Below are 16150 nucleotides of genomic sequence, written 5' to 3' on the forward strand. Positions count from 1 at the left end.
AGGAATGTTTGGAATGTCGAATCACCCTAACCTTGTCTTGTGGCAGGTCAGTACCTGCCATATGAGCACCCAAGCTATAGGTCATACACATGTGCAAACCAAGGAGCTGCCCCTTTCTCTTATCCCCCGTGCCCAGTGCTGTATACCCCAGGTGGCCATTTCCTTCACGTGGTCACCCTGCCATGTGGAAGTGGTCCTGGGTCATCTCCCACCAGGGAGCAGTCATTCAGACTCTCTCCCCTGATTAATAAAATCCTTTGCCTGAGCTACAAGCCTCGTTCTCTGTCACTCTTAATTGACATCTTAACCTAACGGTTCCCAAGTCCTAATGAAAGACACTGGAATGTTAACATTAGGACACTCTGGCCTTCTCATTTTAATGGGTCATGTTTTTCACTACTGATTTTCAAAGAACATGGATCCCTTTTTACATATATACAATAAACACTTTTAAACATAAACATCAGCTTCAGGAGACTCAGAGGGGCAGATAAATTTAGAAAGCCAAGAGAATGGACAAAAAGGCCAACCACCAGATTTCCCAACCATCATCTGAATTCCTCTGGCCATTCCGTGTGAGACAGCATCCCAGGTGCACCAGGCCGCACGGCCACAGCTCGTCCTTCAGGATTCTGAAGCAATCAGTAGCCATACTTGTCATTAAGATGGGTTCTGCCATCTCCACTTTGCCCTAGGGCAGTGCATACAGAAAGAAAGAAATTCATTTACTCTTCCAGAGTCAGGACGGAAAAGATACCCACTTAACCAGACAGCTAAAAGAAAAATATGACGTTTCCTTCTGATGAAAGTTTTAGTTACTGTGTACATTTTCACAAATACAGTCTTCTTTTAAGCTTCTACTCTTATTAGCAGATAAGAAAGCAACCATTGTTAGCAAATTTCATTAATAGTTTATCAGCTCTGGCCAAAACTTCAATTGAAGTGTCTGGGTTCTACTCCTGGCCCTACTACCAATTCCAGCTTCCTGTTTCTGTGGGAGGGAACAGATAATGATTCCAGTACTTGGGTATCTGCCATTCCTGTGGGACAATTGGACTGGGTTACCAGATCCTGGCTCACAGCATTGGCCTAACCCAAGCCCAGCTATTTCAAGAGTTTGAGGAGCAGACTGGCAGATGGGAAAATACGTCTCTTTTGTTTGAAGAAATAAAAATAAATTAACTTAAAAATTGCTTTTAAACAGTGTATTAGAGGGGCCAGCACTGTGGCACAGTGTGCTAAGCCGCTGCCCATGGTGTCCATATCCCTTTTGTACACTGGTTCCAGCCTCAGCTGCTCCACTTCCAATCCAATTTCCTGTTAATGTGCTTGGGAAAGTGGTGGAGATTATCCAAGTCTTTGAGTCCCTGTATCCACATTGGAGACTCAGAAGTTCCTGGCTTCAATTTGAGCCAACTAAGATGCTGCAGCCATTTGGGGAGTGAACCAGTGGATGAAAGAATTCTCTATCTCTCCCCTTTTCTCTTTGTAACTCTTACAAATAAATGAAATAAATTAAAATTAAAATAGTATATTAGAAGCATCACTAGGAAAATTATACAGGGAAGTGCCCGGTGCAGTAGCATAGCAACTAAAGTCCTAACCTTGCATGATCCGGGATCCCCTATAGGTGCCAGTTCTAATCCCGGTGGTTCCACTTCCCATTCAGCTCCCTTGCTTGCGGCCTGGGAAAGTAGTAGAGGATGGCCTTAAGTCTTGGCATCCTGTACCCACGTGGAAGACCCAGAAGTGACTCCAGGCTTCAGATCAGCTCAGTTCCAGCCACTGCGGCAACTTGGAGATTGAATCAATAGATGGATCTTCCTGTCTCTCCTCCTCTCTGAATAGCTGACTGTCCAATGAAAATTAATAAATCTTTAAAAAAATTATACCCGGAAATACTCATCACATACATTCCTTAAGGCTATTGTATGATCACAAAACTGGTAAATTTCTATAGAATGTAATTTAAAACAACTTAAAATTGTAATACCTTTGATCTAGCACGTTAACTTTTATGAATTTTTAAAATTGATGCATCTCTATGCTTTACACAAATAATCTTCAGGGGCTGGCACAGTAACACAGCAAGCTAAGCCTCAGCCTGCTGACGGCAATCCCATATAGGTGACAGTTTAGAGTGCCAGCTGCTCCACTGCTGATCCAGCTCTCTGCTTGTGGCCTGGGAAAGCAGTGGAGGCTGGTCCAAGTCCTCGGGCCTCTACACCCACATGGGAGACTCAGAAGAAGCTCCTGGATTCAGATCGGCTCATCTCTGGCCATTGTGGACATTTAGGGGAATGAAGCATTAAGAGTTATTAATTACAAGATTATTTATAAATGGCGAAAGATTAGACACAGTAAAAATCCACTAGGGGAACTGCTGAGGGAAAAGTATATCCATACCACAAAAGGCAACAGCGTCATTAAAAATAAAACAAAACAAAACAAAAAAACAAACAAAACCAAGAAATCTGTAAGTATCTATATAAAAGGATCTCCAGAAGTGCTAACTGGGGCCAGTGTGGCGGCATCCCACTGTGCACCAGTTCCAGAACTGGCTGCTCGACCTTCCAATCCAGCTCCCTGCTAGGGCCTGAGAAAAGGAACAGAAGGGGGCCCAGTTCTTGGGCCCTTGTACTCATGTGGGTGACACAGATGAAACTGCTGGTTCCCAGTTTCAGTCTACTCTAGTCCCAGCCACTGCAACCAGCGGGGGGTGAACCAGCTAATGGAAGATGGATCTCTTTTCTCCTTCCCCCTCCCCTCCCTTCCCTTCCTTCCTTCCTTTTCTCTCTATCTCAATTTCAAACAAACAAAATAAATCTTAAAAAGAAACTGGTAATATTTGATTGTCTTCAGAGAAAAACAGTTGGGTGGGAAAGGCATAGTCAGAATTTTTTATTTTGATTGTATAAAGAAAATGTAAAATATGAGCCCTGTGTGATGGCTCAGTGGCTAAATCCTTGCCTCGCATGCACCAGGATCCCATATAGGTGCTGGTTCATGTCCAGGATATTCCACTTCCCATCCAGCTTCCTGCTTGTGGCCTGGGAAAACAATAGAGGACGGCCCAAAGCCTTGGGACCCTGCACCCACATGAGACTCCTGGCTTTGGATAGCTCAGCTCTGACCGTTGCAGCAGCTTGGGGAATGAGCCAGCGGATGGAAGCTTTCTCTCTGTATCTCCTTCTCTCTATAAATCTGCCTTTCCAACAAAAATAAATAAATATATTTTCAAAACGTAAAGTATATGAAAAGTGAGTAGAAAAATTAAACTCCTGAATACCCATCATCCAATTTTAGCAATCATTAATCCTGCTTTAACTATTATCCCTTCTCTACTTCCCCTCATCCTCCACCACTGGCTTATTTCAAGGTAAATCTAGAAACCATTGCATTTGTGAACACTTACACATCTACTCCTAGAACATAAGAATTTTTAAAAATTAATTCAACATTAGTCATACTTTAAAAGAGTAACCATATGTCTTAGCATCATCAAATCTAACTAATGTTCATAATTAAGAGTTTGTAATTTTTTAATAAGTGTTTATTTGAGGAAGAGTGGATAACAGGTATACAAATGATATCTGTTTGATATTTCTTTCACTTTCAATCTGCCTATTCCACCAGAAGGGAATACTCTTATAACGTTTCTACTTTAAACCTTAAATATTGTGGTAGGAGCCTACCCAGAATACAGAAAAGTTGCGGTGGCAATATCAGTAACTGTATACACAGGAGCAACCCTGTCTCAACCCTGCAGCATTACAGCACCCGATCAGAATATACATTACCATATGCAGGGTAATGGGGAACTAGCAAAGAGTATGTAAGGCAATGTCCAGCTGTGTTCAGGCTCAGCCTTTGGATGTGCATCTGCTAAGACCTTGGTCATGCCCATACGAATAAATGTTGCTCCCTGCTAAACATCTGATGTCCTCCCCTCTCTTCCCATATCCTTCTACAACATATCATCTATCCCACAACATAAATCAATCAATCTTAGAAGAAAAGGCAAGTAAAAACAATCTACCTTCAGGAGGGACCCACACACAGTAGTCTGGGTCATCGTCAGGATATTTGGAAGACAGTATTGGTGGGTGCTGCAAAGAAAAGATGGATGGGTTATTTTATTCAGAAAAATGAATTCATGGGGCCGGTGCTAGGCATAGGGGATTAGGCTTCTGTTTGTGATGCCAGTATCCTGTATGAGTCGCAGTTTGAGTCCTAGCTATTCCACTTCTGATCCAGCTCCCTGTTAACGTGCCTGGGAAAGCAGTGTAACATAATCCAAGTAGTTGGGCTGCTACCACCCATGTGGTAGATCCAGCAGAAGCTCTAGGCTTCTGGCTTCTGACCAGCCCAGCTCCAGCTATTACAGCCAGTTGGGGAGGGAACCAGTAGATGGAAGATTTCTCTCTGTAACTCTGCCTTTCAAATACACCAATATTTAGAAACTTCATTCATGCATTCACTAAAGAGGCAGAGACATACAAAGCTGCTAGTTGACTCCCCAAATACCCACAAAAGCTAGAGCTGGGCAACAATGAAGCTGGCCCACAATCTAGGTCTTACACATGCAGAGGCAGGAACCCAATTATACCCAATTATTATCTGAGCCATCTCTTCTGTTTCCCAAGGTCTGCCCTGGCAGATGCTGGAGTTTGGAACTAGAGCTGAGAACCAACCCAGGTACTCTGCTCTGGGATGCAACCTGCCACATACATGGAAGAGCCGGAGCACTCTCTTGGCTACTGGCTTTGGTCCTACCCAGCTCAGGCCATTGTGGTCATCTGAGAAGTGAACCAGCAAGTATAGATTTAATCTCTCAGTTTCTCTCTTTCATTTTTTTTACTCTAAAATAAAAAAAAAAATTTAAGAATTTATTTATTTTTATTACAAAGCTAGATATACAGACAGGAAGAGAGACAAAGAGGAAGATCTTCCTTCCATCCGATGATGCATTGCACAAGTGACCAATATGGCCGGAGCTGTGCCGATCCTAAGCCAGGAGCTTCCTCCAGATCTCCCACATGGGTGCAGAGTGCCAAGGCTTTGGGCCATCCTCAACTGCTTTCCCAGGCCACAAGCAGGGAGCTGGATGGGAAGTGGGGCCGCAGGGATTAAGACCAGTGCCCATATGGGATCCCGGAGCATTCAAGGCAAGGACTTTAGCTGCTAGACCCCCACGCCGGGCACTAAAATAAATTTTTAAAATTACTGTCCCTGTCTTTTTCCTCTCCTTCCCTTTCTTTTTTACCTGGCTCTCCCCTATTCTCCATCTTGCCCCCTTCCTGTGCCCTGGCAGCCCTCCATCCTGCCACATGTCCCCTTCCAGTTTTCTCCCCCTGCAGCCCCCACTCCTGTTCCTACCCTGCCGGAATAAAGGATTTCCTAATACCTCAAAAAAATTACTGTCCCTATGCCGGTTAGCATACAAAAACTAAAAGGAAAACAGTTTCTATTAATGACATGAACATAAGTAGCCCTTTTGGGGGAGCAGTCACTTTGTGATCTTAAGCTATCCCCCTCTAAACCCTCCATAAGCTGACTGTCAGCCAGTGACAGTGATACGATACTTTTTAAAGAACAAGTTAGGTCAGGAGCATTTGATGCTATGGTTACGATATGAAAGTATCTGGGTGTGAGTTCTGGCACAACTTCTCACACTAGCTTCCTGCTGATGTATACCCTGGAGGAAGCAGGTGCTAGCTCAACTATTCGAGTTCCTGGCTCCTGGAGAGCTGGCCTGGCCCAATTTTGGCAGCCATGGACATTTGGGAAGTGAACCAGCATGTCAGAGATCTGTGTCTCTTTCTCTTAAATTAAGATAGATTTTTTTTTAAAGGAAGATTTACAGAGAGAAAAAGAGACAGAAAGATCTTCTCTCTGCTGGCTCACTCTCCAAGTAGCCATAATGGCTGGAGCTGAGCTGATTGAAACCCAGGAGCTAGGAGCTTCTGATGGGTCTCCCATGTTGGGTGCAGGGTCCAAGGCTTTGGGCCATCCTCGACTGCTTTCCCAGGCCACAAGTAGGGAGCTGAATGCGAAGCGGGGGCTGCCAGGACACAAACAGGTGCCCATTTAGGATCCAGATGCATGCAAGGTGAGGACTTGAACCACTAGAATACTGCGCCGGGCCCTTTTTTTCTTATACAAAGCAAGATATGGGGCCCAGCACGGTAGCCTAGTGGCTAAACTACTCACCTTCTACATCTGGGATCGCATCTGGGCACCAGTTCATATCCCGGCTGCTCCACTTCCATTCCAGCTCCCTGCTTATGGCCTGGGAAAGTAGGAGGGAATGGCCCAAAGCCTTGGGACCCAGCACCAAGTGGGAGACCTGGAAAAAGACTCTGGCTCCTGGCTTCGTATTGACTCAGCATCGACCATTGTGTCTGCTTGCGGAGTGAACCAGGGGATGGAAGATCTTTCTCTGGCTCCTTCACTCTGTAAATCTGACTTTCCAATAAAAATAAATAAATCTTAAAAAAAAAAGAGCAAGACACCTAGCACAATGCAGGTACTAGTGCTACACAGCACCACTAGGGAAGAAACAGGCATTTATCTTTTGACACAGGTATAGAAAAGAATTATGAGAGCAAATATGACTGCTGTCTATTAGTGCTTCCTACACGGTTGGGCTTTGGCTAGTGTCTGGGAGTCTGGATTTTGGGGAAATGACCACAACTTTAACTGATCAGAGTGGTTCATTGTGCCTAAAACACTTGCACAAACAATGTGGTTGATACCAAACACCTGCTCTCCTTGCACGTGTCTGAAACTTGAGTACATGCCAAGCAGGGAATAGCTATGTGACTGAAGGTCATTAAAACTCCTGGGCACTGATCGAAGCTTCCCTAGGCACCAACATTTCACATGAGCTGTCACAACTCACTGCCAGGGCAATTTGGCATGTCCAGTGTGACAGCACTGGAAAGGGACCCTTGGAAATTTGTGGCATGGTTCTCCCAGACTTTGCCCTATGTACCTTTCCCTTTTATTGCAGTAAGTAATAAAAGGAAGAAATTAAGAACATGCTATTCAAAGGGTTTCTGCATGGCATACTAGGAAATGAAGAAAGTATCAGAAATTAAAAGAGGTAGCTTCTGTCCGAGTGGTTAAAGGGAACAGGGAAAAGGCAGACAAGAATAGAGAACACAAAAACACGAACGACAGCCTAGATTTCTAGAAGGGAAAGTCCACTAAGTTCAGCTTCAAAGATTCATTCTCCTAAATGTGAATGTGGTCTATCACAGGCAAGTATTTACTCGTTTATTTATTTATTTCTAATTTGAGAGACTGAGAGACACAGACATAGACAGAGAGCACCCATTGCCTGGCTCACTGTCCAAACAACCAAGGACCAGGAATTCAGCTCAGGTCTCCAAGTACCTAAATCATCGCATGCCACCTTCCAGGGTACACTCTAGCAGGAAGCAGGAACTGAAAGCAGAACCAGGATTTGAACTCAGGGACTTCAATATGAGATGAGGGCATCCACGTGGCAACTTCACTATTAAGTCAACATTCATATCTGAATTCATATTTATTTCCAGAGAAGTGAAACACTTACTTTGCCTGGACCAGCAGTTTTCTTTTTCTTCAGTTCATCTCCGTTTTCCTCATTTTTTGATGCTATTACATTGGGGGAGGGGAGGGGGGGAAAGATGGCACCAGCTATTATCAGAATAAGCAAAACAGAAAGGAAAAATTCCTGAGAGAACATTATGATTGCTAAAGAAAACATGTCGGTGACAAGCCAATTCTGAAAGATTCCTTCTGCTACTGCCAAAAACTATATGAAGAGACAACTCTTCCCTCACTGCAAATCCTGGTTTATAAATCCTAAGGACATTCTACAAATTTGCATATAATCAGACCACATGAAAAAAATAAAGGGAAATAAAGTGGCTTTACTTTCCAGAGTTTACCCATTACAGCTAACACCACAGAACATCCAACTTTTTAATAATAGCTCAGTGTTCTTAGCAGTTTTGGAATCACATAGTCAAGTCTGGGAGACGTAAAATCACAGAGGATTTTGCAAATCACAGAGGATTTTGCAAGGGCAGAGCGAAGTGTCAAGGCATCGGGGGCTCTATGGGGCAGGGAGAGGAAACTCCAAGAGACTGAAGCTTTTAAAAAGGCAAATGGAACAGCTCCACACAATCTCTCATACATTCCACTTCTAACAGCACCTACCCGGTGTGGGAAAGGCCTTCTCTCTGCTGCCCTACAGCTCAGTTACCAGGCCCTCCCCTAAACACCAGGCTGGCTGCCTCTGCAAAGCAGCAGACACCTGCTGGCCTACTTGCCTGAGGGCTCCTCAAGGGAAGAAGCTGTTTCACTGATCTGTTGATACTCTTGATGCTGCTCCACCTGGCTGGGCTGAGACATGATTTCTACAAAAAGCAGCACCAAGGCATACTGTTAATATTTAATTCAGGGTGGAAAGCCAAGAGAACAAAAGTAAGAGAAGCCAAGTATATGCCTATCATCTGTATCTGCTATCATCTGCACATTAACCTTACTGAGGTCTTTAATAAATCTGACTCCAAATGTAGAAAATGTTCTACTTAAAAATTCAGCCAGGGGCCCGGCATGATAGTCTAGCAGTTAAAGTCCTCACCTTGAACGTGCCGGGATCCCATATGGGCACTGGTTCTAATCCCGGTGGCTCCACTTCCCATACAGCTCCCTGCTTGTGGCCTGAGAAAGCAGTCGAGGATGGCCCAAAGCAGTGGGACCCTGCACCCATGTGGGAGACCTGGAAGAAGTTCCTGGCTACTGGCTTAGGATTGACACAGTTCTGGTTGTTGTGGCTGCTTGCAGTGAACCATCAGATGGAGGATCTTTCTTTCTCTCTGTCTCCTCTCTGTATATCTGCCTTTCCAATAAAAATAAATAAATCTTAAAAAAAAAAATTCAGCCAACTTGGACCAGCACTGCATACTAAGCCTCCACCTGCCACACCTAGCATCCCATAGGGGTGCCAGTTCATGTCCTGGATGGTTTACTTTCAATCCAGCTCCCTGCCTATGGCATGGGAAACCAGGAGCAGATGGCCCAAGTCCTGTATTCACATGGGGAAACCTGAAAGAAGCTCCTAGCTCCTTGGTTCAGCTCTAGTTGCTGCGACTATTTGGAGAATAAACCAATGGATAAAAAAGCTCTGTCTCTCCTTCTCTCTGTAAAATCTGCATTTAAAATACCAATGAATAGATTGCTTTTTTTAAAGTCCAACTTCAGGGCTGGTGTCATAGCACAGTAAGTTAAGCTGCCACTTATGACACTGGCATCCCATCCCGGAGGACTAGCTGGGGTCCCAGCTGCTATGCTTCCAACTCCACAGCCCAAGTGCTTGCACCCTGACTCCATGCAGGAGACCAAGCTGCAGCTCACGGTCCTGCTCAACTCTGCCTGTTGCAGCCATTTGGGGAGTGAACCAACAGCAGGAAGATCTGTCTCTTTTCCCGGCTATATGAGTGGGTGTGTTTCTCCCACTCTGTCTGATGCTCTTTTAAATAAATATATCTTTAAACAAAAACTAGCCAACTTTGAAGTAAAAATTTTTTTGAAAAAACTCATCAAATATCTCAAGATTTTATCTACTTCTTGACCTAACAATTCTATTTCTTGCAAAACATTTGTTAAAATCAGAGTTGAACACCAAGACTTACTATACACAATCAAGTTCATAATAATTAAAAAAAATCCAACGGTTAATACACAGAAGTTAACAAAATAAATTATGGCAAATGTATGTGATAGTCTACTATTCCCCTTATTAAAATATATATATTTATAAGAATATTTTAAGGCATAGAGATAAGCCAAGTTACAAAACAGCATGAACAATGTTAATGCTATTAAATAAACAAATAAAACCAACACAGAAAAAAAGCTTAGCATAATTCCTCAAATGCTGTATATTTACCATTTCTCAATCTTACAAGCACAGTTTCAAAACCTTTTATTTCTGGGCCCAGCGTGGTAGCCTAGTGGCTAAAGTCCTCACACTGCATGTGCCAGGATCCCATAGGGCACAGGTTCTAATCCCAGCAGCCCTGCTTCCCATCCAGCTCCCTGCTTGTAGCCTGGGAAAACAGTCGAGTACGGCCCAAAGCCTTGAGACCCTGCACCCATGTAGGAGACCCAGAAGAAGCTCCGGGCTCCTGGTTTCGGATCGGTGCAGCTCCAGCTGCTGTGGCCACTTGGGGAGAGAATCAATGGATGGAAGATCTTCCTGTCTCTCCTTCTCTCTGTATATCTGACTTTCCACTAAAAAAATAATAATAATTCTTGCAAAAAAATCTGTTACATTTGCATACACATTTATTTTGGTCCCTTAAAAAACAACAAAAAAACGCAATGTTGACTGTTCCCTTTTCTGTTAGTATGGACTAAAGGGAACAAAGCACTCACACCTTTCTCAATAGGCCAGGCATTTTGCCAATAACGAAAGAAAAGATAATGCAAATATAAAAGACTTATTTCTCACAGATGAGGAAACAATATCCTTTCTGTTTCTCAGACAACTCATGCCATGCCTGGTGTTTTATATACAGACAAACTTGGCTTGTTTTGGAAATAGATATGCAAGTATTGTCACATACATGTAAAGTCTATTTGTATTGTTTTTCTCTATGCTTCCTATTATCTTTGAGATTTTAATCTTGCTAATAAGTCTGGCTAACCTGCAGGAAAATAACTCCTGCAGCTGACAAGACATAAAGGGCATTAAGAAGATAAACAATAACTTCTAGGGGTAGGATTGCAGATTTCTTTTTTCCTTCTTTGGACTTTAATGTATGATCTAAAATTTCTAAAATGAGGGCCCAGCGCAGTAGCCTAGTGGCTAAAACCCTCACCTTGTGTGTGCCAGGATCCCAAATAGGTGCTGATTTGTATCCCAGCTGCTCTTGCCTGGGAAAGCAGTCAGGGACAGTCCAAAGCCTTAGGACCCTGCATTTGTGTGGGAGATCAGGAAGAAACTCCTTGCTCCTGGCTTTGGATCAGTTCAGCTCTGGCAGTTGCAGCCACTTAGGGAATAAATCAGCAGAGAGAAGATCTTCCTCTGTCTCTTCTTCACTTTGTAAATCAGCCTTTTCAATAAAAATAAGTCTAAAAAACAATTTTTTAAAAACTTCTAAAATACACATATTCCTTCCACAATTAGAAAAATGTATTCAAAATTAAATCAATTCCCTTTCAACATTTTTTATTAAATCTTTGCCAAGGCGGGGAATACTTATGTGCTAGGTTGCATGTTGGGTATTTTCATAATAACATGAATGATGCATGATCCTTCCTGAGAACTTTAGATCACTGGGTGGAGGAAAAGTGAGGGCTGGGGGACTCGGTGATGAGGCCCCGATCTACCCTGCTCGAGTCCACACAGCTCATGAATCCTCACCAGCAGGCATAGCTTCAGATCCCACAGTTCTCAATCTCTGAATTTCTGGAATAGTCTGGCAATACTTGCTCTTCGTTTGCAACAGAAATCAATAAGGACTGGCCATCAAAGGAAGACCACCCGGAAACACATCTCTACCGCAGTCAGTGTATCCCAGACAAGGACTGGCCTGGCTTTTACAGCCCACCTTGCTACTGTAACTGCCCCTCTGACCAGCCCAGGAGAAGGAAGAGCCCTTACCAGGAGTTTCTGTCTCTTTAGGACATGTGAGTTCTTGGAGAGAGTTTCTGCCCTGCACCAACTCAGGCTGCATCTCCTGCTGTAGCCCGCTGTTACCATCCTCCATTTTTTTTGTTTCAGGATCTTCCTTCTCTTTATCTTCTTCTTCCTCTTCCTCCTCCTCCTCTTCTACTTCAGGCTCATCCTTCATTCTCATTAGACTTGGAGGGAGTTCTGGGCGCTTGGGGGGTAATCTCTATGAAGGAAACAAAACCATGATGATAAAAAGAGACAGATATTTTCAAGGTGGTGAAGCCAAAGATATAACATGTTTCTTCTCTAGATTCATAAACCCCACAGAAAACTCCCAGAAGCAGGATTTTGACATAAGAAGGCATATTTAGCACCCCTTAACAAGGATCTTTATTAGTTTTTCAGGGTCAAAAGATTATTAGGACTGGCATTGTGGTATAGCTGGTAAAGCCACCCACCGCTACGCCAGCACCCCAAACAGGTACCCGTTCAAGCCCTGATGTATCCACTTTCATTCTACCTCCCTGTTAATGACCAGGAAAGTGGCAGAGGATGGTTCAGATGCCTGGGCCCCTGCTCCTAATGGGAGACCTGGATAAAGCTCCTGACTCCGGGCCAGGACCAGCCCTGGCCATTGTGGCAATTTGAGGAGTGAACTAACGAATGAAACATTTATCTGAACCAGTGGATTGAAAGGCTTTTTCTCTTTCTTTCCTTCTCTCTGTAAATCTGCCTTCCCAATAAAATAAATCTTTCCCCCAAAATTAGCAAAAGTTTAAAAAAAATTTTTTAAAGATTTATTTATTTTTTATTTGTAAGGCAGATTTACAAAGAGAGAGGAGACAGAGACAGATCCTCATCCGCTGGTTTACTCCTCAAATGGTCGCACTGGCCGAGTTGAGCAGATCTGAAGTCGGGAGCCAGGAGACTCCCCAGGGCCTCCAACGTGGTTGCAGGAGCCCAAGGACCTGGCCGTCCTCTGCTGTCTTCCTAGGCCATAAGCAGATAGCAGAATTAGTAGAGCAGCTGAGACTCAAACTAATGCTCACATGGCCCAAGGCTTAACTTACTATACCACTGCCACAGTCCCAGAAGTTTTTATAACATTTATTTGAAAGGCAGAGAAACAGAGAGACCTTCCAAGCCACTAACTCACCACTCGGATGCCTGCATTTGCCAGGGCTGAGCCAGGCCAAAGTCAACAGGCTAGAACTCAATTTGCATTTCCCATATAGGTTGCGAAGACCCAGGTGTCCAGGCTATCACCTGCTGCCTCCCAGAATGTGCAAAAGCAGGAAGGTGGAAACAGAAATGCAGCCTGGCCTCCAACCCAGGCACTCTGGGGCAGGCATTCAGCGCAGTGCTCACACTGCCACCAGGGATACCCACACCCTATCAGAGTGTCTAGCCAGTCCTGGTGCCTCCTCTTCCAATCCAGCTTCCAGTTGATGGGCACCCTAGAAGGCAGTGGATGATGGCTCACGTGTTTGGGTCTTACCACCCACACAGGAAGTCCAAACTTAGTTCCAGGCTCTGTGTTAAGCCTGACCCCATCCTGCCTACTGCAGTAATCTGGAGAGTGAACCAGTAGATGGGAGATCTCTGTCTTTCAAGTAAAATGAAAAACAAAAACGGCAAGTACTCTGACACGGGGTACAGTCATCCTAAGCATCAAACACCCACCCTAGAGACCAATTCCAAAATGGAACGTTCATTATAAATGAGTGAATTTGCATTCTAAATTTCAAATCTATTATATGCAAATGATTGGCATGAATCCATTCACCAGGTTTGGACATTCTTTTCTTCTTTTTTTTTTTTTTTAAGATTTATTTATTTTTATTGGAAAGTCAGATATACAGAGAGCAGGAGAGACAAAGAGGAAGATCTTCCATCCGATGATTCACTCCCCAAGTGACTGCAACAGCCTGTGTTGAGCCGATCCTAAGCCAGTAGCCAGGAACTTCTTTCCGGTCTCCCACGTGGATGCAGGGTCCCAAGTCTTTGGGCCGTCCTCTACTGCTTTCCCAGGCCACAAGCAGGGAGCTGGATGGGAAGTGGAGCTGCCGGGATTAGTACCGGCGCCCACTTGGGATCTCGGGGCGTTCAAGGTGAGGACTTTAGCCGCTAGGCCACCACGCCAAGCCCAGGTTTGGACATTCTAAACTGAATAAAAAAACCTAAGAACCACGATGTGGTAAAGATGTGATTACTCCAACCCACAGCCCTTTTCACATCACTAAAGAGCTAGTTATTTTTTTTTGCTTTCAAATACAAAAAACTTGCTCAGGATGAACTCTAGAGCTAAAAGTTTAAAATTTCTTCACAACTTACCCCTACAGTTCCAGTTTTTAATTTGAATTTACTTCCTCCTTTCATGGCACCAAAGAGAGGCAATGTAAGCTTTTTAGCTTTGTTTTCTGCATCTGTAGTCTGATTTTCAGTCCTAGAAATAAAGAATGATTATACATATCTATTCCAGTGAGTTCAAGGTTTTATCTAAAAATACCATGACACTGACAAACTTATGGTAAAACAAAAATTACAGCAAGTATCTAAGAACACAATAATCCAGATGTGCATCCAAAAGAGTGGTTGAAAAAACTGTGGTACATCTACTCCATGGACTATCACTCGCTATTAAGCAGAATGAAATTATGCTTTTTACAACTAGGTGGTCCCAACTAGAGACCATTATGCTCAGTGAAATGAGTCAATCACAAAAGAACAAATACCATATGGTCTCTCTTATATAAGGAAACCAACATGGAAAGTGTATGTAACTTCAATAATCTGATCCATACTATTTTTCAGTAGGTTGCTTGCTTTTTTGGCTGCATCCCAGGTGTTTCAATGTTTTTTATTTCCGTTTTGTTTATTCCAAATAATTCCTTTTCTCTTGTCAAATTCATCACTGGCTCATGTATTACACGGTGGCATCATTTTTCCCAAGAGACTTTGGTGTTTCCTTTTTGTCATTCATGTACTGGTTACTCAGTGGCACATTTTTTCATGGTGCTGTAATTTGTTGTTGATGTTGTTGTTGTTGTTGTTGTGGCTGTTCTAACTCATACCAGTTGTTGACCTGGTTTCATGGCTTCTCAATTATGGAAATGTATAGTAATGGAGTACTGGGGTCTATCATATATAGATGTTGGGGAATAATAGAACATGTATCCTTGCTTTCAGATGAAAGATAGATTCCCAATGAAACTGTTGGACATGTGGGCCCGGCGGCGTGGCCTAGTAGCTAAGGTCCTCGCCTTGAACACCCCGGGATCCCATATGGGTGCCACTTCTAATCCCGGCAGCTCCACTTCCCATCCAGCTCCCTGCTTGTGGCCTGGGAAAGCGGCCGAGGACGGCCCAATGCTTTGGGACCCTGTACCCGTGTGGGAGACCTGGAAGAGGTTCCTGGTTCCCAGCTTCGGATTGGCACAGCATCAGCCTTTGTGGTCACTTGGGGAGTGAATCATCAGACGGAAGATCTTCCTCTCTGTCTCTCCTCCTCTCTGTATATCTGACTTTGTAATAAAAATAAATAAATCTTTAAGAAAAAAAAAACTGTTGGACATGTATAGACAATGGGATGCTGGACTGCCTGACATTGTCTATACCAACAATGTTGGGGTACACTTAAATAAGATTAATAGAAATATGATTCCTTATAAAGGACTACACGATTGTAGTAAAATGGGTAAAATCTGTTGGGGGTGGGAGTGTGAGGGGAAATCCCAGCCTATACAAAATTGTACCACATTATTCAGAATTCAAAATAAAAATATATTTAAAAAAATACAACAACAAGAAAGAGGCATTTAAGCCAACAGAGTGTGAGTGCACAATGACAGGACTAATTGTAGTATGCAGAGTTATCAGGGACAAGATTTGCAAAGTGCTTTGTGACTACACATTCAGCAAACGCTGAATACAGTACAAAGGCGACTGGTGAAGGAAAATAAACATGACCTCTTCAGTAGCCAGTTGTAGATGGATCCATGCTGACAAGCCCTATTTCCAATCAGCCTTTGAAAAAGGCCTTATTTACCTAAAGTTTCCTTTTTTTTTTTAAAGATTTCTTTATTATTTTTATTTGAGAGACAGATTTATAGAGAGAAGAAGATACAGAAGGATCTTCCATATACAAGTGGCTGTAATGGCAGAGCTGAGCTGATTCAAAGCCAAGGGCCAGGAACTTCTTCTGGATCTCCCACACGGGTGCAGGGTCCCAAACATTTGGGCCATCCTCTACTTCTTTCCCAGGCCACAAGCAGGGAGCTGGAGGGGAAATGGAGCAGTCAGGATGCAAACTGGCACCCAAATGGGATGATGGTTTTGCAGGCAGATTACCCAGTAAAATCAACCTGCCAGCTGCCTGGAGTTTCCCCTTGTTTTAATAATGCATAACATTTCTGAACAAAGTAAAAAAACAAACAAAAAAGAGTTGTGTGGCAAGCATTTGGCTTGGGACAC

General features: G+C 43.5%; 1 protein-coding gene across 1 annotated transcript in view; it reads right to left on the bottom strand.

The window, feature by feature from the left end:
- Window positions 1–358: 358 nt before the first annotated feature.
- Window positions 359–16150, bottom strand: part of SLC4A1AP (solute carrier family 4 member 1 adaptor protein) — a 36011-nt gene continuing 20219 nt past the window's right edge. The window contains exons 9-14 of the mRNA XM_058668134.1: window positions 14012–14123; window positions 11666–11900; window positions 8325–8411; window positions 7583–7644; window positions 4040–4109; window positions 359–691 (exon numbers count right to left, since the gene is read on the bottom strand). Of these exons, the coding sequence (XP_058524117.1) occupies window positions 642–691; window positions 4040–4109; window positions 7583–7644; window positions 8325–8411; window positions 11666–11900; window positions 14012–14123 (616 nt within the window). The 3' untranslated portion in view covers window positions 359–641. The remainder of the gene's footprint in view (window positions 692–4039; window positions 4110–7582; window positions 7645–8324; window positions 8412–11665; window positions 11901–14011; window positions 14124–16150) is intronic.

Source organism: Ochotona princeps, chromosome 8 (assembly GCF_030435755.1).
Source record: "Ochotona princeps isolate mOchPri1 chromosome 8, mOchPri1.hap1, whole genome shotgun sequence".
NCBI lineage: Eukaryota > Metazoa > Chordata > Mammalia > Lagomorpha > Ochotonidae > Ochotona > Ochotona princeps.